The sequence below is a fragment of the Scyliorhinus torazame genome, chromosome 1, assembly GCF_047496885.1.
Source record: "Scyliorhinus torazame isolate Kashiwa2021f chromosome 1, sScyTor2.1, whole genome shotgun sequence".
NCBI lineage: Eukaryota > Metazoa > Chordata > Chondrichthyes > Carcharhiniformes > Scyliorhinidae > Scyliorhinus > Scyliorhinus torazame.
This window is the reverse complement of record NC_092707.1, coordinates 67302974-67328741: the sequence shown is the minus strand read 5'-3', so window position 1 is coordinate 67328741 and position 25768 is coordinate 67302974. Positions and strand designations below refer to the sequence as shown.

Sequence of the window (25768 nt, the reverse complement as noted above, 5' to 3'; positions counted from 1 at the left end):
TCATTAAATACAAAGACTTTTGCCATGTGATTTTCAAAACCGACTAATATAATCAAAATGGCCTCGCCAGTCCAAGCTGCCAAATGTTTACCTCCAAGAACTTATCAAACTTGATAATCGATAGTTTTAGCTCTTCTTCCTTTTTGTTTAGATCCTCTCTTCTCTGTTGCAAAAGTGTGAATTTCACCTGGAATTCCTACCAAAGGAGAAATATGACATTTTTAAAAAAACATGCGCAGAAGGTTCTTACAGATGATCAGTTCTTACGAAAAGGAGTGACTAGTCAATCACTAGAGGAAGTTACAAATGCTTATTTTTTTCACCAGTTACAGTAGAGAGAATCTGCTCAGCAATTGATACAAGGTATAAAATATGTTGCTTTGACAAAGAGTCATCCAGACTCGAAACATTAGCTCCGTTCTCTCTCCACAGATCCTGTCAGACCGGCTGAGGTTATCCACTATTTTCTGTTTCTGATTCTGATTCCAGCATCCGCAGTAATTTGCTGTTGTGAAATACGTCATTTCAATTTTCTCTCCCACATATGGGCAAGTGCCTAACTTCTGCTAAACATTTAGCTATGATGACAGGGGTTAAATTGGCAATTCGCTGGTGTGATGGAATTCAGTGCATCATAGTCTCACGAATACAGAACCTGTAAATTTGCTGATGGTCCAAAATTGTATGGGAGGTCCTATGGCACAGTGAGTAGTGTCCCAGCCTCTGAGCCAGAAGCGCTGGGTTCGAGTCCCAGCCCAGGACTTGATGGCCAAGGAAGGTGCATTCATAATGCGGCCCAACAGGTAGAATGTCAATCTGAGAAAATCCCTCCCACACATCAACAGCAGGTGCTAAGTGAGGGCGAGACCCCTGGTCAGCCATGCTGGTGTGGAGTGGCGCCCCTCAAGCTATGAACCTCTGGTGACAGACCAGAGAGACAGAAAGTCTGCCTTAGTGCACCACTAGGTTCAGGAAGAGAATTGGAACAAAATAGTATTGGATGGTAACAGACAGTAAAATAGAACTCTGATGTTTGATTGTCAGATGGAATTCAATATGAAGATGTACTTTGGTAGAGGTATGATACAGCTCGGGACCAGCAACTTAATATTTAAAGCAGATAAAGTTTGAAATCCTAGTTACCAATTAGGAGAATAAAGCCACAAGATTCCACAGTTTTAAAATATGAAAATAAATTTTACTGTACAAAGTCAAGAAAGAAAAACAACATTCAGAATTAACATGAGGTAGATATAAATTAATAGACAAACTGTGGTCATACACATCATAGGGCACAAGAAATGACAAATGCAACGAAGACAGTTACCACAGATTTCTAAGCAACATAGTGACCACTGTGAGTCACAATATGTTCTTAAGCCTCAGCCTTCCTCATAAGGGATTTCAACTCCTCACTTTTGAATATCTAGCCTCTGAATTTCCACAAAATCTTCTCTGAATCAGACTGCCTCAAAAACTGCTCACCTCCTCATGGTTTAGTCTCTTCTCCTGACACTGCATTCTATACCATTCAAAAACATGCAGTCCCACCTCTAATTACCAGCCTATGTTGAACTCTTTCACTGACTGCAAGCTTCACCAAGCTGGCACTCCCCCTCGTTTTCCAGAAACATCTGTCGTCCGGCTACACCAAGCAGTAAATGGCTTCCAGGGCCTCTCCTGAGCCTCAACCCTTTCCAGGATGGAACCGGCGATTTTCCACCATCGTTCCAGCTCCCAAGAACTTCTCCCAAGCTCTAACTGCATGGAATGGGGCCAAGGATTTCTCTATGAGCCGTAACCCCCCCACCACCCACCACCCAACCATACCAAACTTCAACCCTTGGCTGCACTGTACGGCTCTTCTATATCGTAACTACCTGAAGCCTGTTACTGGCAATAGCTTTTCAGTATGAAGCCTCTTCCTGTGGTGCCAAACACTTCCTCCCCTAGCTCCACCCATCTCCATGGAAACATAACCTTTCATGGTTCAGTGGATACTTTGAAACTAATTTAGGTCTAACTCCAAAACAAACATATTGTTGATTTTACTTTATTGCAAGCAGTGTAGACACCATGGGTGGGATCTACCAGTCGCGTTGTGCCCAGAAAGCAGGACCGCGCCATGCAACGTGGCCAGTAGATGCCAGGAGATCCCACGTCTTGGATTTACCCGGCTTGCCGCGCCGCGCAAGATCTAACGTGACCTCATGAGACATCACAATGTGAATTCCGCCCATTGTGGGTGCCAGACTTGCACTACCAAGGTGCCCAGGTGGCACTGCCAGCTGGCAGGGGAAGTGCCAAGGTGCCAGGCTAGCATTGCCAAGTTGGCATTTTTTTTGAGCGGCAATGATCGGTGTGGGAAGGGTGCGGGGGTGGGAGTCCATGGACCCCCTTATAGTGAGTTGGGGCTGGGTGGGGGTTTGTGGGTTGTGTTGGGGGCTCAAGAGATCAGGACGCCATTTGTAAATGGCATCCCAATCTCTTGCTGCATTGAGGAGTTCCAATGAGCGGAGCTCCTCCGTACAGAAAACGGGGCTAAGTGTGCGGCCTCAGCCGTGCGTTCACCGGTGAGGCCCCCGATCTACCCGGAAGGAGTTAGACAGCGGGGTGTTCCTCGGTGCTGGAAAACACCCTGCTAATCTTGCGCACTACAGGACACTGGGTAGATCGCACCCATGTCTCCAGTTTTCCTGTTCTGTAAGCCCACCTACTATTTTATGATATTTCCTTTCTAACTGTTAACATCATAAGTCAACATAGTCCTAACTTTTAAAACATAATAGTCTTCAATCGGCTTTAGTCAGATTCATTGCATTTTCTACAGCGAAATTTTAATCTTCTCAGAACTAAAAATGACCTCTAAATTATTAACATGAACCATAAACTAAATAGATATTCAACACAGTACCAAAAACAGTAAATATGATTACAAAATAAAATTTAAAAATCTTTAAAGAATGTTTGGCAGGGTTTAGTAACTAGTTACAATGACAACTTGCATTACAAGTTTAAGGTAGGAAAATATTTCAAGGCATTTCACTGGATCATGTTCATGATCAGATAAAAATTGACAGCAAACCAAAGAAGAAGGTTATTAGGGGTACCTTAAAGCTTGGTTACAGAGGTAGGTTTTAAGAGGATATTAAAGATGAAATGGTGCACAATGTGGTAACAATAAGGGATGTATGACCAAACGCATCAAAGCCAAAGTGAACTTAGTAGTTCTTTTTTTTATAAACAATTTTAATGAGGTATTTTTGGCATTACAAACAACAATGGTATAAAACAATGTACAAAGGACAATAAACATAGTGCAATCACCGATTCCCATCCCGCCAAGACCCACCTAATTGACCCCCTATTCTACACTACCCTAACACCCCCCCCCCTCCCCTCCCCCTGCTGACGGTTAGTTCTCCACAAAGAAGTCAATGAATGGTTGCCACCTGCGGGCGAACCCTAACAGTGACCCTCTCAGGGCGAACTTAATCTTCTCTAGGCCAAGAAAGCTCGCCATGTCAGTTAGCCAGGCCTCCGATTTTGGGGGCTTTGAGTCCCTCCAAGCTAGCAGTATCCGTCTCCGGGCTACCAGGGAAGCAAAGGCCAAAACGTCAGCCTCTTTCTCCTCCTGGGCTCCCGAGTCCTTCGAAACCCCAAAAATCGCCACCTCTGGACTCATTGCCACCCTTGTTTTCAATACTCTGGACATGACGTCCTCAAACCCCTGCCAATATCCCCTAAGTTTTGGACACGTCCAGAACATGTGGTGAACTTAGTAGTTCTATGCTAAAAATTAGTCTTGGACCACACTTGGAATGCTAGATCTATCTCTGGTCTTTGTGGTGTCTTGAGTCTTTATTGGGCAACGTATCTCACTTGGTAGTACTCTTACTTCTGGGCATGAAATAATCTAAGGTCCACTTTAGTGCTGTAGCAAAGATTGATTCAATGTTACAGCTGCTGTCCTTTTACACAAAGCATTAAACCACACATCTGCCTGTTCCACTCATTTAAGTGGATGTTACAAGATCCAATACCACTATTTCTGGAAGAACAGGGAGTTCTCCTGCAGGGTTTTCTGGCTAACAATTCTCTCTCAACCAACACGACTAAAGGAGATTAATTGGTTGTCCCCTGCTGTGCAAAATGGTTGCAACATTTGCTGACATAACAGCAATCAGTTCAGTTAATGTCATCTGTGCTTAATGAAGCTCTTTGAGGGCAGCACGGTGGCGTAGTGGGTTAGCACTGCGGCCTCACGGCGCCTAGGTCCCAAGTTCCATCCCAGCCCTGGGTCACTGTCCGTATGGAGTTTGCTCATTCTCCGTGGGTTTCGCCCCCACAACCCAAAAATGTGCAAGCTAGGTGGATTGGCCATGCTAAATTGTCCCTTAATTGGAAAAAATGAATTGGGTACACTAAATTTATAATTTTTTTTAAAAATGAAGTTCTTTGACATTTTTGTGAGACAAACTAAGATGTATAGAGACGTCCTTCAACAAAAGATAGAAAAGTGTGGCTGATCTAGGGACCGGAAATTAATTTCTTTTAAAAAGATATAAGGGCTGGATTCTCCGGTCCCCCAGCTGGGTGCTTCTTTGCGGTACTCCATTAGCTGGGGACGAGATTATGTCTTCCTGCTGCTTGTCGGTGGGATTTCCCACTGAAACCACCCCCATGCTGCCGGGAAACCCGCGGGGCGGGGGGTGCTACTGGAAGGAAAAGTGAATCGTAATCACTGGAGAATTCTGGCCATGAATTTGGAGAAAGAGGGGAACTATTAAAAATGTTAAAACAAAAAGATTCTAATTGAACCACATTGTTATGATTTAATGGATCATTTCACACATGCCATTCCCAGTCTACCCTGAAAAGTCCTCCTCGCTAACATCTGGGCACTTGTACCAGAGTTCTATTCTGCCCAATACTTTTGGAGCTCCCTTACATCACGCTTACTTGCTTGTTTGAGACATCAACAAATTTGTAACTACAGTCTTTGAAATATATTCATTTCTAATGATGTTATTTCAGATCCAACTTCTAAATACTAGTCTTTAACATGTGTTGAAAGGTGTTAATTCCAGGTGAACAATGTGCGAAATGTGTATTGCAAACATGAATGAAATTATGTGTCTGTTATAGGTAAGGTAAAGTTACCATAGTCCCAGATGACCGTAGGCTGCTTTCCTCTTTGAGGAGGAGAGCTGACTTGTGGTGATTTAACCTGAGGATCAAGCGGGGAAAAGGTTCATGAATAACCTCAGCTGGTACAGGAATTGAACCCGTGCTGCCAGCCTCCTTCTGCATCACGGCCCCCCCCCACCCCCCCCCCCCCAACGACCCAACTGATCTCTCCATGGGGCTCGTGGAATACAAGCTCCCCTCCCCCCTTGAGGGATGGAGGCCCAAAAGCGGGGCTCGTTAATTCCCTGAGATAAAAGCCGTCCCAAGACGGAGCCGGCAGCTCAGGATGGTCCCGGCTGGGACATGGAGTGTTGCTTGGTTACTGTATTTCCAAACTGTGAGTAGGAAATAAACAACTTTTGACTTACCTTTCCAGCGCTCTGCATTATCTACAATAGTATCGCAATACGATTTTAAGATCAGATAATCACTAATAGTATCAAAATTGAAAATAAAACCATTAAAAATTGCTAATGTACAGAACAATTAACCTCCCAAGGTGATAAATGTTTAAGTACTCAGAAAGGAGCTGAATAACCGTCCATCAGAATGAAGCTACGTGTTTGGTTTCTGAAGTTAATCGTAAACTCTAACCGTTCAAAGGTTTCCTTTCTAAATGGAGTACTGATTGACAGCCAACAGTTGGCAGTGAAACACCATCGCTGCTGGGTGAAATATGCTGTAATGCAGTATGGTAGACTTTAAACTGCAAAACCAATGACCTGGAGAAATGACGAAATGTGTTGAACAACATTTGCTAATTCATAAACTGTTTCAACACATAGAACGGTGGATCTTTTTGGAGGTAAAATCTGAGGGAGAGAGGAGATTTTGAATATCATACTTCAGTATATTCCCTTTCTGGTTTATGGACACAGATTTAACCTTTGCCCTCCTAGTTTCTTTTACCTCCTTTTGAGTAACAAGCGATGCTTCAACCTCCGCCAATTCTTGTCTTTTCTCCAATAACGCAGTGAAGCTAGCTGAAGGGAGCTGTGTGTGCTCTGGCATGTTGCTTTGAAGAAAAGTGAAACAATTCAAGGTTTATATATATCATTACTCTTTTCAAACTCAGCTTCACTTCACAGAATTATATGCAACATAAGGAGATTTTCATAATAGTCAAGAAATGCTTTTATTTAATTTATTGTATTGTGCCATCAACCTTTGGATGTGCTTTTTGCAATATAAATGTAGAAACTGGTCCCATGACTTACACAACAATAGCGACACCCCACGATTTATTTCAAATGCGGCCAATCTCAGGTTCACATAAATACAATCACACTTCATAAACAGTTTTCTTCAATTTTCTGCATTTAATTTTTTTTAAATTTAGAGTACCCAATAATTTTTTCCAATTAAGGTGCAATTTAGTGTGACCACCCCCACAACCCTGCACATCTTTTGGGTTGTGGGGGTGAGACCCATGCAGACATGGGGAGAATGTGCAAACTCGACACGGACAATGACTCAGGGGCCGGGATTGAACCCAGGTCTTTGGCGCCGCGTGTGCTAACCTCTGCGCCACCGTGCCTCCCTTTCTGAATTTAATTTATTCAATTTCAATGTCTTTCCAATGCCTAACAGAACCCTTCTTGCCATCCGCTCAAAGGCTTACTCTTCTCGCTCCTTAATCTCTGCCTAACATTCACTTCTACTCTGGCGTGACAGCTTCTTTGACAATCTCCATGATTCCTATGCATTTACTCTCTCCAGAATCTAAACGAGCTGAGTTATAGACTCATAGAGTAGCTATGGTACTTTGGCCCAGCGTGTTCATGCCAGCTTTCTGTCGACCAATCCATTGAGTTCCACTCCAAAATTCATATGAGCATACAGGAGCAGGAGTAGGCCACTCGGCACATCAGGTCTTCTCCCCATTCAATAAGATCACAATTGATCTGATTGTAACACCAACCTCACATTACTGTCTACCCCTTGTTAATCAAGAATCTATCTTCATCAAATCATCATAGAATCATAGAATCCCCACATTCGGCCCATTGAATCTGCACTGACCCCTCGAAAGACCGCCCTACCTATGCCCAATCCCCCACCCTATTCCTGCCACTCCAGCCCAAGAGGCAATTTAGCATGGGCAATCCACCTACCCTGCACATCTTTGGACTGTGGGAGGAAACCGGAGCACCCGCAGGAAACCCACGCACACACGGGGAGAAAGCGCAAACTCCACACAGTCACCTGAGGTCGGAATTGAACCTGGCGCTGTGAGGCAGCAGTGCTAACCGCTGTCCCACTGTGCCAAGGAGAAAATCTTTTTCCTCATCGCTATCTTAAATTATATTATTTTTAAAGAGTGACCCCTGGTTCCAAATTCTCTAAATGTCAATACCTCTCAGGATCTTAAAGGTTTCGATCATGTCACCTCCTACTCCACTAAATTCTATTGGTCACAAACCTAACCTCTCCAACCTCACTCCATAAGATAACCCGCCCATTCCTGGTTTTAGGGCAGCACGGTAGCATAGTGGTTAGCACAGTTGCTTCACAGCTCCAGGGTCCCAGGTTCGATTCCCGGTCTGTGTGGAGTCTGCACGTTTGCCCTGTGTCTGCGTGGGTTTCCTCCAGGTGCTCCAGTTTTCTCCCCCAGTCCAAAGATGTGAAGGTTAGGTGGATTGGCCATGATAAATTGCCCTTAGTATCCAAAAAGGTTAGGTTGGGTTACGGGGATAAATGGGATAGGGTGGAGGCATGGGGCTTTAAGTAGGATGCTCTTTCCAAGGGCCGGTGCAGACTCGATGGGCTGAATGGCCTCCTTCTGCACTGTAAATTCTATGATTCAAGATTAGTCTAGTAAACCTTCTCTGAACTGCTTTAACACATTTACATCTTTCCTTAGATAAAGGGACCAGTACTGTACACAGTACTCCAGATGTGGGGCAGTACTCTCTGGTTGGGAGATTCTCCTGCCAGAGATGAATCGCCACTGATCTATGTTCGTGCTCGGAACACTGGGCGGCTCGAAAGCGGTCTGGGGGCTGATCCTGCAATGCAATTCTGTTTCCCCCCACCCCCAGGTGATTTTCTGGGCCACCACCCCCACCCCCCCAAATTATGAGGGTGACCCTACCACCTCGCCCACACCAACCAGCCACCAGAGATCTACATAATAGAGAGCCCACCAGCGACCCCTAAATTACAGAGACCGCAACCAGAGACCCCCAATTACAGAGACCCCTGTGTGGAAGTCCCCCATAAGAGATTTGCTGGATTTGCATTGTGGGGTGAAGGGATGGCCCTCCGATTGGCTTTGGGGGCAACTCACTTAAAGAGTTAATCCCTCGTCCCAGTGCAAGGCCCACGGGGGTTAGGGCCATGCTTGTAAATACCTGTGCCAATTCTCACCCATGTGATTCCCGGCCAGGAGGACTGGAGATTCACTGACCCATTTGCATCCACCCGCCGGTACGAGGGCGTGAACCTCGATGCTGCCATCGGTGTCAATCCCGTTTTTTGTCCTACGCTGGATTCTCCGCCACATCGGCAACTCCTCTACCGGTGGAGGAGAATCTAGCCTGTGGTCTCACCAACGCCCTGTACCACTGAAGCATAACCTCCCTATTTTTGTCATCAATTTTCCTTACAATAAATTATAACATTCTATTAGTTTTTCTAATTACTTGCTGTACCTTCCTTCTAGCCTTTTGTAATTCATGCACTACGACACCCAGATCCTTCTGCACCTCAGAGCTCTGCAATCTCTCACCATTTTGATAATAAGCTTCTCTTTTATTCTTCCTCCAAAATGGACTATTTCCCATTTGCCCACATTATACATTTGCAAGATTTTTGCCCAATCACTTAACCTATCTATATCTTTGTAGCCTCCTTACGTCTGCTTCACAATTTACTTTCCTACCTATCTTTGTGTCAGCAAATTTAGCAACCATACCTTCAGTCCCTTCATTCAAGTCATTTATATAAATTGTAAAATGTTCAGGCCCCAGCACCGATCCCTGTGAACCACTGTAAATCCGGCCAACTAGAAAAAGACCCATTTATGCCAACTCTGTTTCCAGTCAGCTAACTAATCTTTCATCCATGCCAATTCTATCCCTGTAGCCCTGCAAATTAACTTCCCTCAAGTGCCTGAACAGTTTCCTTTTAAAGTCATTGGTCATCGCTGCTTCCGCCACCCTTGTGGACAATAAATTCCAGGTCGTTACCATTTGTTGCAGAACAATGTTTTTGCTCACCTCTTGCCTTAAATCTGTGTCCCCGGCTCCTTGTCAAAACAGCTAATAGGAACAGTTTTTCCAAACTGCCATAATCTTGTACAACTCTTATCAACTCTCCCTTCAATCTCCTTTGCTCCCAGGATAACTTGTTACAGCAAATATTTATGACTTGTCAATTAATACGCATGACAAGTTCTTAAATATGAAATAAAATTATTTTTTGAACGGAACGGACTTGGATTTTCATGTAGTATCATAAATACTGAAATCCAAAGTAGTCGTGGCCGAGTGGTTAAGGCGATGGACTAGAAATCCATTGGGGTCTCCCCGCGCAGGTTCGAATCCTGCCGACTACGGCACTTCATAAATACTGAGATCCTGCTGCCAACAATCTACTGAGGAAGGAGCAGTGCTCCGAAAGCTAGTGATTTGAAACAAACCTGCTGGACTTTAACCTGGGGTTGTAAGACTTCTTACTGTGCCCACCCCAGTCCAAGGCCGGCATCTCCACATCATAACAATCTGCTAACTTAACATCCAAACAACAAATTTAAAAATAACAACCCTGCGTTTTTTTTATTTGAGAAGGAGGGGTACATGCTCCTGCTGAGCAACAGTCAAACCATTACAAATCAACACATTGGACAGTGACAGTACAGTCAGACTCACCGCAGCGATGTTGCATTAAACCCCAACACTAGTCAAAGGTCTGTTGGGATTACAGCACAATCATTAATTCAGCTGGACATGTTGTTGATACCTTCACGGGATCAGTGGAATCAGTCACCGCCTTGAGACATAGTCGATTTTTACAATGTTTATACAATACAGCAACTTGGGGATTTAACAATACTATCCCATTGAGAGCTGGGTTAGATATCTTTTGCACATATTTTTCTTCAATCTCTCTAAATTCCGACAGAATTAACAACAGATGCGGTGAAGTTTTTCTCAGACCTTGAGCTGATATACTCCATGTTAAGTTGAAATGCACACAGCAATGTGAACTGTCACTCAGCTCAATCGGTCCAACCTATGTTCATGTAATGATACTAAATAGGGAACAGGCAGTTCTATCCAATTCAGTGCTTTGTCAGTTCACATAAACAGAAAAATGCTCTATATTCTATTCGACAGTCGAAGGATTAAATCTCTTCTCTACGCAGATTTTTGTTGCTCAGTTGCCAGTCCAGCTTCCCAAAAGCTGGATTCCCTTTAGAATCATAGATAACCAGAATGCGGAAGGAGGTCATTCAGCCCATCAAGTCCTTTGGAGGGTCCGTGCAGACTCGATGGGCTGGATGGCCTTCTTCTCCTCTGTAGGGATTCTATGATTCTCTGAGTCTGCACCGACCCTCCGAAATAACACCCCACCCAGGCCCACTCCCCCACCCTACCCCCGTAACCCCACTGAACCTTTGGGCAACTTAACATGGTCAATCCACCTAACTTGCACATCTTTGGACTGTGGGAGGAAACTGGAGCAACCAGAGAAAATCCACGCAGACACAGGCAGGGTGTGCAGACTCTACACAGACAGTCACCCGACGTCAGAATAGAACCCAGGCCCCTGACACTGTGAGGCAGCAGCGCTAACCACTGTGCCACCGTGCTGCCTTGGTGTCAAATGCTCCGCTCTGAACAGCCTCTCACTTTCAAAAAGGCCTGTCCCTCTCATAGATTGACTGAGAGTTTACCAGCCAAAATGGTGAGCAATGTTTTTCCAAATTCCCAGAAAGCCTATCGGAGCTCTTAATGCTTAGTCATGTGGGAACACGCGTTTCCATGTTGAACCTTAACTACCTGTGTCTTTTATTGGGACCACACGTTGTTTTTAAAATCCAGCATTAGAAGCAATTTTCCAACTCCTGTCTGTAGAAAATGATTAAGAAAACTGGATATGAGCCACGTGCACAACCCCTAACCATGTTTATATCCAGAAATGTTCAAAATATTTTGATAAATTAACGTTCTAGAGGATGGCATGGTTCTTTCTGATTTATGTGTTTTAATATGGTTTGAGCTGTTGTGATGCAAGTCCTCTTTACTTGCCAAATGTACGGATCCTCAGTGAGATCAGTTTGCGTACTCTCCAGCGCAGATCCTAATAATTGCAGGTTCACAGCACCTAAGTGCCAATAAATTGTTATCATTCATAAACTCACTCAGATTGACCAGAAGGTTCACTGCTGTGGGAATGAAAGTCTCACTGCAGTGCAGATTAAAGTGAGATTGTGAGGCTGAGGTTGTTTTCAGACAATATCAGTGGGGCTGCATCTGACCCAAGTTAACGTTTCCAGCTGATGACCTTTCATCAGAACCTGCAGAGTTTTCCTAGCATTTTCTGTTCTTATTTCAGATTTTCAGCATCTGCCGCATTTTGCTTTTGCCATGATATGCCTGACCTGGAAGTGCCATCATTAACTGCCCAAACCAAGAAAGAAAATCTGGTTTAGATATTCTTCACCATTATCAGCAAACAAAATTGGGCAGCATGGTAGCATTGTGGATAGCACAATTGCTTCACAGCTCCAGGGTCCCAGGTTCGATTCCGGCTTGGGTCACTGTCTGTGCGGAGTCTGCACATCCTCCCCGTGTGTGCGTGGGTTTCCTCCGGGTGCGTCGGTTTCCTCCCACAGACCAAAGATGTGCAGGTTAGGTGGATTGGCCATGATAAATTGCCCTTAGTGTTCAAAATTGCCATTAGGGGTGGGGTTACTGGGTTATGGGGATAGGGTGCAGGTGTTGACCTTGGGTAGGGTGCTCTTTCCAAGAGCCGGTGCAGACTCGATGGGCCGAATGGCCTCCTTCTGCATTGTAAATTCTATAATATAAAACAGATTGAAATATATTTTCACTGGAGTGCTTGCTACATTGGGCTGCAGTAGAATGTGCAAGTTGGAGTTTTGTGGCTGAGGGAGCGAAGTGCTCTTTTCATTTTCTACCTCTCCTCAGCGGCTTTCAAAGGTGATGCCACAGTTCAGAAAGTGGTGTGGGACCAATGGGAGCAGCTGATAGGTAAGTAAGTCCGTCCGGGTGGGCATTTTCAAACTATATTAAATTGTAAGTCATTGTTTTATAGCAAGGGTAGGGACTTTATTTTAATATAAATTTAGATTTAATACAAGTTATTTTCTTTTCCAATTAAGGGGTAATTTAGCGTGGCCAATCCACCTACCCTGCACATCTTTGAGTTGTGGGGGTGAGGCCCACGCAGACACGGGAGAATGTGCAAAAATCACACGGACAGTGACCCGGGGCCAGGATCGAACCCAGGTCCTCAGCAGCATGAGGTAGCAGTGCTAACCACTGCTCCACCGTGCTGCCTCTGTGGGCGGGAGGCTAGACCCTTATTGATTTATCTTAGTTTAAAAAAAAGTCTTCTGAAATTTTAAATTTTGCCATGTTAGGAGAGTCCAAAGTATGCTCCTCCTGCTCTGTGGGTAGCCGGGGACATTTCCAGTCCCTGGGATCAGCATGTGTGCAGGAAGTATTTCCAGCTACAGCTCCTGGAAGCTCGTGTTTCAGAGGTGGAATGGCAGCTGGGGATACTGTGGAGCAGCTGCGAGTCTGAGAGCATCGTGGATAGCACGTTTAGAGAGGCGGTCACACCATAGCTTTGGGATGTGAGGAAGGAAGGGAAAGGGTGACCACCTGCAGTCCAGGAGAACCGGGCGGGTAGTTCAGGAGTCCTCTGGGGTCCCGCTCACAATTCCACTTTGGACACTGAGGCTGGTTCTGTGAAGCAACAGTGCTAACCACTGTGCCACCGTGCTGGCAGGGGAGGGAGACATAGACTGTTAGAAGAAGGACACAGCATAACGCAGTAAAGCAATCAAGTCTGAGGGAGTACAGCTGTATTAGGTTTCAAGGGAGTAAGGCAAGGCAGGATGGCCTCTACTTTAATGCCAGGTGTATTGGGGCAGCACAGTAGCACAGTGGATATCACTGTGGCTTCACAGCACCAGGGTCCAGGTTCAATTCCTGGCTGGTCACTGTCTGTGCGGAGTGTGCATGTTCTCCCCGTGTCTGCGTGGGTTTCCTCTGGGTGCTCCGGTTTCCTCCCACCAGTCCCGAAAGACGTGCTGTTAGGTAATTTGGACGTTCATAGGGTAGCAAGGTGGCGTAGTGGGTAGCACTGCTGCCTCACGGCGCCGAGGTCCTAGGTTCGATCCCAGTTCTTGGTCACTGTCCGTGTGGAGTTTGCACATTCTCCCTGTGTCTGTGTGGGTTTCGCCCCCACAACCTAAAGATGTGCAGATAGGTGGATTGGCCACGCTGAATTGCCCCTTAATCAGAAAAAAATGAATTGGGTACACTAAATTTATTTTAAAAAAACGTAATTTGGACATTCTGAATTCTCCCTCAGTGTACCCGAACAGGCGCTGGAATGTGGCGACTAGGGGCTTGTCATGGTAACTTCATTGCAGTGTTAATGTAAGCCTACTTGTGACAATAAAGATTATTATTATTATTACAGGTAAAACGGATGAGTTAAGGGTGAGGATTGACATGGAATGGTGATATAGTAGCTATCATGGAGACATGGAGGGAGGGGCAAGATTGGCAGCTCAAAATTCATGGATACAGAAGCTTCAGGGGAGACGGGGGAGGGGGTAAACGAGGAGGAAGCATTGCATTATCATTTGAGGAGTCAGTTACTACAGTAAGGAGAGATGATATCTCGGGGGGCGGCATCAAATTAATCTTTGTGGGTAGAGTATAGGAATAAAAAAGGGACAGCCGCATTGCTAGCTGTTTATTATAGACCGTTATAACCACCACGAGACCCATGGGGACAACCCGATTAATCTCCTGTGAGCCTCATGGAGGTCGAGCGGGTTAATTCCACGGGATAAAACCCGGCCCAGGTAGGAGCCGGGGTTCCGCAACAGTCCCAGCTGGGACCTGGACTGTTGCTTGTATATACTTTTCCTAAACCAAGGGTTGAGAGTTTTTGACTCTCCTTTCCGGACTCCTCCTTGACTACTATATTAGCAACCAGGATAAAGCGGAACTTACAGTCGGCACTGCTAACCATTTGGAGTACAGCCACCTCTCTTTGCCTAGGAATAAGGTTTGCACCATTTTGAAAATGCCGCTTGTTGGTAGACTCGATGCATTTGAAAGTGTGGAGGACTGGACTCAGTATGTGGAGCATATGCGCTATTTTTAAGACGGATGTTATCGTTGGGGATGAACGCCCGATGGTAATTCTTCTGACCACCTGTAAGGCCCCCACTTTCAGCATCATAAAGAGCCTAACATACCCTACGGCCCCAGACTCCAAGATGTTCGAAGAGCTAGTGGCGCTTGTGACAAACCACTACGACCCCAAACCATATGTCATTGCGGAAAGGTAACAATTTAACATGGCCGAGAGAACCCCAGGGGAGTCCATTACCGAATTTCTGGCACAAACTGGCAGAGCATTGCAACTATGGGCCATCCCTGCCCGAAATGCTACGAGACCGCCTTGTTTGTGGAAAAAAATAATATGGCGACCCAGCAGAAATTATTGGTCGAGATGATGTTGGACTTAAAAACAGCTGTCGAGATCACCCTCTCAGGGGAAAGTGCAGAGAGGGGTATCCAGGAACTCCAGGGGATGTCAGCGACCTAGGTATACAGGGGTGCCCCCTAGGAGCCCCTGGAGCCTACCCTGGCCTGAACCCTTCGGGACCAGGCCCATTGGCCAAGGGCTGCTGTAGCCAGGTAGGACACCTCCCCGGAGTTGATGGAGAAGAATCCACGGCGGTGCGGCACTTGTGGCCAGAGAAGTCGCAGGGATAAGAAACCATGGGTCAGCCAGCAAACCCGCCGTCCAACCCAAGGGAGACGCCAGGCCAGAGCCAGTGCTCTCCACCTAGAACAGCTGGCTGAAGATGAGTACATGCAATTAAATTGCATTGCCGTGGTGCGGGTTGCCCCATCCGAATAACTGTCCAGGAGTACGGCCACCTGATGGATATGGAGCTGGACATGGGCCTGCAGTTTCAGTAAGAGAGAGGCAGATGTTTACGAAAATAAGGACTGGGATTCAACAGCTAGGTTGAGGGACACCAAGACAAAACTAGCAACCTGCATGGGGGAACCCCTAGCCGTAGCACGAATGACTATGACCCCACGCACCTATGGACAATAGTCTGTTAACATTGGTGCAGGGCTCCGGACCAAGTCTGCTGGGCCGTGATTGACTACAATGCCTCCTGCTGGAATGGCAACGGATCTTCCTGATGGGCACTGGAGGACTTTACGAAGTCTTGGGCAAGAATCCAGAGGTCTTCCAGGAGGGCCTGGACAAAATTAAGAATACCGTGGCCAAGATACACGTAGAGCTTGAGGACTAGCCAAAATACTTCAGGGTCCATCCAGTCCCCTATGCACTGCTGGCAAAAATCGAAGACAAGCTCAGTCAATTGGAATTTCTCGGTATTATCCGGCCGGTATGTTTTGCCTATTGGGCAGCACCGGTAGTCCCTGTACTAAAACGTGACAAAACCATACGCCTATGTGGAGATTATTAGTTGACCATAAACAAGGCCTCTTGTATGGATAGTTACTCGATGCCGAGGTTAAATGATGTTTACGTGCACTGGGAGAGATCATGGACAACATAAGCTCCATGCAGGCGGGGAAGGCACCGGGGCCGGACGGATTCCCAGCGGACTTCTACAAAAGATTTGCGACAGCACTGGCCCCACACCTGCGGGAGATGTTCACAGACTTGCTGGCCAAGGGCACACTGCCACCCACGCTAGCACAGGCCTCAATCTCGCTGATACCTAAGAAAGATAAAGACCCTATGGAATGTGGGTCAATCAGACCCATCTCACTGTTGAACGCAGATGCCAAAATACTGGCCAAGATTCTAGCCAAAAGGCTAGAAGACTGCGTGCCAGAGGTGGTTGGAGAAGACTAGATGGGCTTTGTCAAAGGTAGACAGCTTACCACCAACATCAGGCGCCTGATGAACGTGATAATGACCCCCTCCGGGGAGAGAACACCAGAGGTGATCGTCTCCCTAGGCGCAGAAAAGGCCTTCGACAGAGTCGAATGGAAATACCTCATAGAGGTACTGGAATGGCTCGGGCTTGGAACAGGATTCACCTCCTGGATAAAACTCCTATACAGCGCGCCCAGGGCGAGCGTACGGACAAATAACACCAACTCCCGATACTTCCAGCTGCACAGGGGCACCAGACAAGGATGCCCACTGTCCCCGCTGCTGTTCACTCTAGCGATCGAGCCACCAGCAATTGCGCTCAGAGCGTCAAAAAGCTGGAGGGGGATCCGAAGGGGCGGCAGAGAGCACAGAGTCTCACTCTATGCAGATGACCTGCTCCTCTACATCTCAGACCCACAAAGCAGCATGGACGGAATCATCGCGCTCCTGAAAGAGTTTGGCGCCTTCTCGGGCTACAAACTCAACATGAGCAAAAGTGAGATCTTCCCGGTACACCCACAAGTAGGTGGGCCAGCATTAACGGGACTGCCATTTAAACAAGCCCGTCTCAAATTCCGCTACCTGGGGATCCAAATAGCCCACGACTGGAAAGGGATCCACAAATGGAACCTCACCAGTCTGACAGAGGAAGTAAAAAAGGACCTGCAAAGACGGAGCACACTCCCACTCTCCCTTGCGGGGAGAGTCCGGACGATCAAAATGAACGTGTTGCCCAGGTACCTCTTCCAATTCAGACCCATCCCGATCTACATCCCCAAGGCCTTTTTCAAAGCATTAGACAAACTAATCACCATGGCGTTCGTATGGGGGGGTGGGGGTTGGGGGGGGGGGGGGGGGGGGAATGCTAGGATCACAAAGAAGGTCTTATAAAAAACAAAATCAAGGGGAGGGCTAGCCCTCCCAAACCTACAATTGTACCACTGGGCGGCGACGGCCAAGCGAATAACGGGATGGATCAAGGAGCCAGAAGCTGAGTGGGTGCGCGCGGAAGAGGCCTCCTGCAAGGGGACCTCCCTCCGGGCCCTTGCCATGGCGGCACTCCCACCCCAACTAAAAAATACTCCAGCAGCCCGGTGGTGATAGCCACCCTCCAGTCCTGGAACCAGCTACGGCAGCAATTTGGCCTGACCAAAATGTCGGACGAAGCTCTGTAACAACCATAGGTTCACACCAGCACTGACTGACGCCACCTTCAAAAGGTGGAGACAGGACGAGGGGACATTGATAGTGAGGGACCTGTACACCGACGGTAGGGTCGCGACACTGGACGAGCTGACGGAGAAATTCCAGCTGGCCAGGGGGAATGAGCTAAGGTAGCTGCAGCTCAGAAACTTCCTACGAAAGGAGACAAGGACTCCACAACCGCCACGACAGACATTACTGGAAGAGTTACTGGACGCAAGCATATTAGAGAGAGGAAACTGACACCTAGGGCATCAGGGAAGTATTATCCCACCGCATGGAGAACGGATGGGGCAGGCCAATAGCATCCACGTCACGGACCTTGGCCATGCGGAATGCAATTACGCCCAAATTGAAAAAGAAGGGCTGGCCGTTGCCTTTGTGGTGAAGAAATTTCATAAATATGTACATGGGCGTCAATTCACCATTGGGACAGGCTGCAAACAATTGCTAGCGCTTTATAAAGAGGACAAGGCAATTCTGCCAATAGCCTTTTGCTAGTGGCAAACAAGTACGTATTTGCGCATCATCCAAAGACGCAGATCACGAATGCGGACGTGCTATGCCAGCTCCCATTACCAACATGACTCCCATCCCCTCCAAGGGCTGATGAAGTTGTTTCAATGCTATATTTTATGGTTACGGCTGCCCGAATTCGCGACTGGACGCAAAAGAACTCATTATTGGCGAAATGCTCCACATCGCCTTGCATGAGGGCCAGCAAGGGAATCTTCCCAAAGAACTACAGGCCTTTGACACTGAGATGCGGAGGCTCAGTGTGGAAGACATCATCCTCCAGTGGGGGGTTTAGATTGTGGTCTCAAACCAGGGCCGACAGACCATATAGGACCTGCACACTCAGGGGTATCAAAAATCAATATGCCGGCCAGAAGCTATGTACGATGGCCAGGTCTGGATGGTGGGAACGAATGACCATCCCAGCAATGATTTTTGCCTGGCCTCATACCAAACTGGCTGGCTGAGCAAGTGGTGCAGGCCTTCAAGAGAAGGATGAAGAAACAGACCACGGGTCTGTGGAAATGAGATTGACACAATTTTTATTTAGTTAACGGACCACGCCACATGCCATGAACAGTGTAGCCCCCAGCTGAGCTATTGATGGCCCAAAGGCTCAGGACCCGCCTTCGCCTCACGTTCCCCGATATACAGGAGAGCGCAACGCAGTCAGGATTGGTAGAGGCACGGTCGAGACAGGCGGATACTGAGCTGGGGTTTGCAACCAGGGGACGTGGTGTACGGCCAAAACTTCAGTTCATCGACCATTGGATTCCAGGGGCTGTGGTAACTCAGACCGGACCAATCTCGTACCAAATAAAGACTCCCGAACGAGCAGTACGGAAGCACCTTGATCACATCAGGAGCAGGGGACTGGTGTTAGGACATGCCCCACCAGAGGAACCGCCTTCCCAGTCACGTCAGCCTGGCACATGGGGGCTCCACCGAACTGCAAGGGGTGGTGAACACAGATTACGAGATGGAGAACCAGGCATCTAACATTTCCGATGGCCTTGCCAGGGATCGATCGCGAGCAGTACATTCCAGACGGTCAATGCAGCAACAACAATCCCTGACATGCTACACACCTCCCGACCCAGCCGCACAGCCACTGGAAGTGCAGCCGTGGGCAAAGAAGAGAAGACGACCTCCTACACTCCCTACTTCAGGGGGACTTACAGACTTTGTGGGGGAGGGATCTTATAACCCCACAAGACCCATGGGGACAACCAGATTAATCTCTCCATGAGCCTTGTGGAGGACGAGCTTTCCCGCTGAGGGACAGAGGCCCTTCAGCAGGCTTGTTAATTTCACAGGATAAAACCTGGCCCAGGTAGGAGCCGGAGCTCCAGAACAGCCCAGCTGGGATTTTGAATGTTGCTTGTAGATACTTTTCCTAAACCAAGACTCTCCTTGACTACTAAAACCCCCCAGATAGTCAGCAGAAAATTGAGGAGCAAATATGTGCACAATTCGCCGAGGTGTGTAAAAATAATAATAGGGTAATTATACTCGGTGATTTCAACTTTGTCAACATTAAGTGGGATAGTTAAGGGCTTAGATAGAATCGAGTTCTTAAAATGTATACAAGAGAACCTTTGAGGTCAATATGTAAGAGGGGCAGCGCAGTGCTGGACCTAATTCTGGCAATGAAGTCAAGCATAAAAGCAAATTACTGCCGACGCTGGAATCTGAAACAAAGGCGAAAATGCTGGAAAATCTCAGCAGGTCTGGCAGCATCTGTAGGGAGAGAAATTAGTTAACATTTCGAGTCCGATGACTCTTTGTCAAAGCATGAAGTCAAGCAGGTGGTTGAGGTGTTGGTGGGGGAGCATTTTAAGGATAGCGACCACAACATGGTACAATTTAAGCTTGTTATGGACAAAGAAATAGACAAGTTGTAGAAATAAAGTTTTTGATTGGAGGAGAACGGATTTTAGTAAAATGAGGTAGGATCTGGTAGACTGGAAAAACCTACTTGTGGGGAAATCTACAAAAGATGAGTTGGGGGGAGGGTGCAGGCCCAACATATTCCTAGGGTGATCGGAAGGAATAACAAGCCCAGAGAACTATGGGTGATCAGAGATATTCAGGATAAGATGAGAAGGAAAAGAGATGCTTTTAGCAAGTACCAGGGGAGCAAATCAGCAGAGGCATTAGTGGAGTACAGAAAGTGCAGAGTGGTGCTTAAGAAAGGAATTCAAAGAGCAGAGGGAATATGAGAAAGCTCTGGCTGGTAAAAGCAGAGAAAATCCTAAAATATTCTCTAAGCATATCAATGGGAAGACGATGACCAGGAAAAGAGTAGGGACCGAGGAGGCAATCTGTGAAAATGAAAAAATGAAAATCGCTTACTGTCACAAGTAGGCTTCAAATGAAGTTACTGTGAAAAGGCCCTAGTCGCCACATTCCGGCGCCTGTTCGGGGAGGCTGGTATGGGAATTGAACTGTGCTGCTGGCCTGCCTGGGTCTGCTTTCAAAGCCAGCGATTTAGCCCTGTGCTAAACAGCCCCTGGCTGCAGCTAGAGGACATTTGAAGGGTGTTGAATGAATACTTCACATCCATCTTCACCCAAGAGAACGAGATTTAGGTATGGAACTCAGGGAGAGAGACTGTGAAGTTCTTGAGTAAATTAAAGCAGAGAGTGACAAGGTATTGGAGGTGTTGGCAGTCGTAAAAGTGGAACAAATCTCTAGGTCCGGATGAATTGTGTCCCAGGCTGCTCTAGGAGGTGAGGGAGAAGATTGCAGGGGCTCTAACCCAAATTGTTAATTCCTGCAGAGGACTGGAGAACAACTAATGTGGTTCGACTATTTAAGAAAGGTTGTAGAGATAAGGCAGGGAACTACAGACCAGTGAGTCTCATGTCAGTGGTAGGGAAGCTATTGGAGAATCTTCTGAAGGAGAGAATCTATCTCCAATTGGAGAGGCAAGGTTTGATCAGGAATACTCAGCAGGGCTTTGTCAGGGGGGGGTCATGCCTAACAAATTTGATTTTTTTGAGGTGACCAGGTCTTTAGATGAGGGTAGTGCAGTTGATGTAGTTTGTGTGGATTTCAGCAAAGTCTTTGACATGGTCCCACATGGGAGACTTATGAAGAACGCAAATGCACATGGCATAGAGGGTAATTTGATAAGGTGGATTCAAAAACGGCTTAGTTGTAAGAGACAGAGGGTGATGACTGACAGATGTGCAAGATTGAGGGGCATGGAGAGGGTGGATAGAGAGCAGCTGTTCCCCTTAGTTGAAGGGTCAGTCACGAGAGCACACATGTCCAAGCTGAGAAGCAGGAGGTTTAGGGGAAATGCAAGGAGAAACGTTTTTGCCCAGACGGTCTGGAATGCCCTGCTATGGAAGGTGGTAGAGGTGGGTTGCCTCACATCCTTTAAAAGTACCTAGATGAGCACTTGGCACGTCATAACATTAAAGACTATGGGCCAAGTGCTGGCAAATGGGATTTGGTAGGAAGGTCAATGCTTTTCATGTGTCGGTTCAGACTTGACGGGCACTGTATTTCTGTGATTCTGTGGTCTCTTAAACTTCAGCACAAGAATGTGTCAACGCGGTTGCACTAAGGGGAAATCAAGTTTGACAAACTTATCAGAGTTTTTTTTACAATTGTAACAAGTAGGCCACATAAAGGGGAGGCAGCAGATGTAGTATCCCTATATTTCCAAAAGGCATTCAATAAGGTGCCACAAAAAAGGTTAATAGGCAAGATAAGGGCTCATGGAGTTGAGGTAATATTTTAGCATAGATAGAGGATTGGTTAATGGATATAAAGCAGAGAGTAGACGTAAATGGAGCTTTTTCAGGCTGGCAGGCAACGACTAAGTGGAACGCTGCAAGGATCAGCACTGGGGCCCCAGATATTTACAAACTATATTAATGACTTAATGACTAGGCAGAGAGTTATGTATCTATATTTGCTGATGATATAAAGCTAGGTGGAAAGCTGACCTGTGGGGAGGATACAGGGAGGTTTTAATGGGAAATAGACAGGTTACATGAATGGGCACCAAGATGGCAGATGAATAATTAATGTGGGGAAATGCGATGCTATTCACTTTGGTCATAAGAAAGGAAAGCAGAATAGTTTTTAAATGTGTGAAACTTATAAGAGATGGTGTTCAAAGAGAAACGGGTATGCTTGCACGAGGAACGCAGAGTGCATGCAGGTGCAGCAAGCATTTAAGAAGGGAAATTATATATTGGGCCATTCAAGGGATTAGCATACAGGAATAAACAAGTCTTTCTACAGTTGTACAGGGTTTTGGTGAGACCATACCTGAAATGCTCTGGGCAGTTTTGGTCACCACATTTAAAAAAGGATAGACTTGAATTGGAGGTGGTACAGCGAAGGTTCACTAGATTGGTCGGGAGGGGGGGGGGGGGGGGGTCCTATGATGAAAGGGTAAGTAAATTGGGCTTATATTCCATGGAGTTTAGAAGAATAAGACAATCTCATTGAAACCAACAGAATTCTGAGTGGGTTTGATAGGGTGGATGCTGAAAGATTGGTTCCTTTGGCGGGGGAATCTAAAACATGGCTGCGCAGTCTCAGGATATGGAGCCAACCATTTGGGACTAAGACGAGGAGAAATTACTTCACCTCAAGGCTTGTGAATCTTTGGAATTCTCTATCGGAGATGGTTGTAGATGTTCCATTGTTGAGTACACTTAAGGCTGGAATAGACAGATTTTAGGTTTCAAAGGGAACTAAGAGATATGGGGAGCAGGCAAGAAAATGGAGTTGAAGCCCAAGACCAGCCGTGATCATATTGAATAGCAAAGCAGGCTTGAGGGGCCAAATGGTCTACTCCTGCTCCTAATTCTTGTGTTCCTTTAAGCAGATTAACCAGAGCTACAACAAACCCATTTTTTGAGATAAACATTTGAAGATTCAAAAGAAAGGCCTGCTTCATAAGGCTTTGAAGGCTAGTTCATTATTGTTTAAATGTACTGATTAAGTGCATCCTGTAGGGTTTGGGCAATTAGATTCCCTCCTTCATATTGCTATTCCTTCCATATCATTATTCACCTGGCTGCGAGTTCTGTTTGAGAGGGTCAACATTGCATGAATAGTATTACAAGTATATACAGATTCTGCTGTGTTCACACAAAAATATAACCTAATAAGGAGTTGTGCCCTGTGAGAAAATTGCTTTATTACCTACTGATGACCACACAGGACAACAATAATGAGACATACCCATTGATACCAGCAAAAAACAAAATGTTACTTCAAACTGCTAAAGACACTTTCAGGTTTTGTAGAATTACAGATTCATGTTTCGAACTTTATACCTTAATTATAATCACCTAAATGTGAATTCCTTTGAAATTCACAAATAGAATTCTGCTACCTATTGTCCTGCCACCTTACCTGGGTTCACATTTATTGCCAATATTATGGCTTGAGTTTCCCTAGCCCACTGGGGGCGAGTTAGCAGGTGGGAGAATTTGCAATAAATATGGGCGGGAGGGGGTGGGGGTGCTGGAAGCTACTTCTCGCCTCCACGGCATTTAACCCGCCTCAGAATGGCCCGCTGCTGCATGGAGAGACTGCCAGGTTCAAGAGGGTGGAAATGATCAGCCCTGAGACAATAGCACGGCCCTGGCTTCCCCCAGCCTAACTACCTTCTCCCCAAGTGGGCAGCACGCTAGCACACGTGGCTAGCACTGTGGCTTCACAGCGCCAGGGTCCCAGGTTCGATTCCCCGCTGGGTCACTGTCTGTACGGAGTCTGCACGCTCTCCCCGTGTGTGCGTGGGTTTCCTCCGGGTGCTCCAGTTTCCTCCCACAGTCCAAAGACGGCAGGTTAGTTGGATTGGCCATGATAAATTGCCCTTAGTGTCCAAAAAGGTTAGATGGGGTCATTGGGTTACGGGGATAGGGTGGAAGTGAGGGCTTGAATGGATCGGTGCAGACTCGATGGGGCGAATGGCCTCCTTCTGCACTGTATGTTCTATGTTTCTATGTTTAAGTGCCTGCTACTGAGGCGCTCTCTCTGCCTTTTCATTGCCACTTCAGCAGCCACCACTGGTGGCGGTGTGGTGCTGCTGAGCTGCCAGCCCCCTTACTGAGCCGGCAGGTGCTGGGGGCTGGCTGCGGCAATGTGTCGCCCAGCGTCCTGGCACTTACAAAAGTGGAGTCAGCTCCCACTTTTAGCCCCGGGAGCAGGACTTCAAGATGAACGGGAAACTCACCCCCTGGTTAAAAAAAAATAATATGAGGGCACCATTGCTGGATTAAAATCCTGGAACCCACTTCCTTACAGCCATTTGGCCCATTTTACCTGTGCTAGCACTTTGAAAGAACGGTCCAATAAACCCCAATCCCTTGTCTTTTCCCCACTACCTGCAAATCTCACCCCTACAATTATTCCCTTTTAAAAGTCATTCTGTTATTTGCTTCCTCCACACTTTCAGACAGTAATGCAGAACAACACTCATTTTAACTCTATTATTCTTTTGCAAATTACTTAAATCTGTGTCCTTTGGTCATCTCTATTCTCCTTCTACTTGTAAACAGCTGCTCATTGCTTCACTACATCAAAATCCTTTATGATTCAACATATCTACTAAATCCCCCTTAACTTTCTCTGCCCAAAGAGAACGACCCCCAGCTGCCATCGCCTCCAAACATAACGAAAATCCTTTACTTCCTTGTTTTTCAATAGGTCTGCGTGCATGTAGCAATCCACTAATAGTTACTGCCATTATAATTAGTAATAAGACAGCGTTACATTTCTCCTTCAATCCACATACACCTAAATAAGTGAGGAAAAAAGTTTGCAAATTCAAAGTGTATTTATCCTGTCCCAAGCTAATGTAATTGTCAAGTAAAAGGAATTCCTTCACCCGATTACTCCGCAAAACAGCAGCGATTTGCAAAGTAGCAAGACAGGAGTGGGTGGGGGGAAAAAGCAAGCCCCCTCTGACTTACATCAGCCTGTCTTCGAATATGCTATCATAATAGTCCCCGAAAGGCTTTGCCATTTCTTTCGATGCGTTAGAGTCCGGTTTCTATTGCTTAAAATCTGAAGCAAACGTGATATTCTGCAGAGGCGGAAATCAGATCACTGGCACCAGATGCAGGGAATGTTGTGTCTGTTTTACCCCTGACCAGGTAACCATAGGGATAGGAAACTTCGTCACTTGGGCAACATGACCCACTTCCGAAACGCTCTCTCGTGGACAAAGGTATCGCCTTAACCTAACTATGCGGTCAACAAGTAAAATGTTGCTTGCAGTTCAGGACTCACTTGTGCATTGCGTACAGCCATGTGTGAAGCCAAGCAATCCTCGTTTAACTTATATTTGCAGCAAGACTGCCCGAGCAGGTTGACTCTGTTCTCAAATCGAACATTAGCCACCTCCCCACTGAAGAGACTAAGGCTGCGATTTGGACCTGGATCTTGCTCCTGAATTTGCCCAAATGTAGGAGCACTGCTGAGGACCACAATCTGGCCAAACGAGACAGAGGGAACAGGGAAGCAGGAGTAAAAAAACTGATGACAGTGGAAATTTGAAAAAAAAAGGAGGATATGCTGGAAACATTCCAGTGGGTCAAACACCATCTGAGGGGACAGAGAAACAGGGTTAATTATGGGCAGAATTTTCCCTGGGTGTTAGACACCCCCCCCCCCCCCCCTCGCCCACCGACCCTCCTGCACTCCCTGCACAGACTGGCATCGCAGTCTTCTT

The 25768-nt window shown here is 46.5% G+C and overlaps 1 protein-coding gene and 1 non-coding gene across 5 annotated transcripts in view; one reads left to right on the top strand and one right to left on the bottom strand.

Annotated features, from left to right (window-relative positions):
* Positions 1–25443, bottom strand: part of LOC140408636 (coiled-coil domain-containing protein 42 homolog) — a 51474-nt gene extending 26031 nt beyond the window's left edge. For 2 of the 4 annotated variants that reach the window (XM_072496106.1, XM_072496132.1), the window contains exons 1-3: positions 25008–25168; positions 6100–6205; positions 92–196 (exon numbers count right to left, since the gene is read on the bottom strand). In XM_072496106.1, the coding sequence (XP_072352207.1) occupies positions 92–196; positions 6100–6205; positions 25008–25060 (264 nt within the window). In that variant the 5' untranslated portion in view covers positions 25061–25168. Of the gene's footprint in view, positions 1–91; positions 197–5558; positions 5751–6099; positions 6206–25007; positions 25169–25326 lie in introns of those variants that run through there. The other 2 variants (XM_072496115.1, XM_072496123.1) reach the window with 2 other exon arrangements.
* On the top strand, positions 9667–9748 carry trnas-aga (transfer RNA serine (anticodon AGA)). The gene has a single exon. It is a non-coding gene; the product is annotated as a tRNA-Ser (tRNA).
* Positions 25444–25768: the final 325 nt, after the last annotated feature.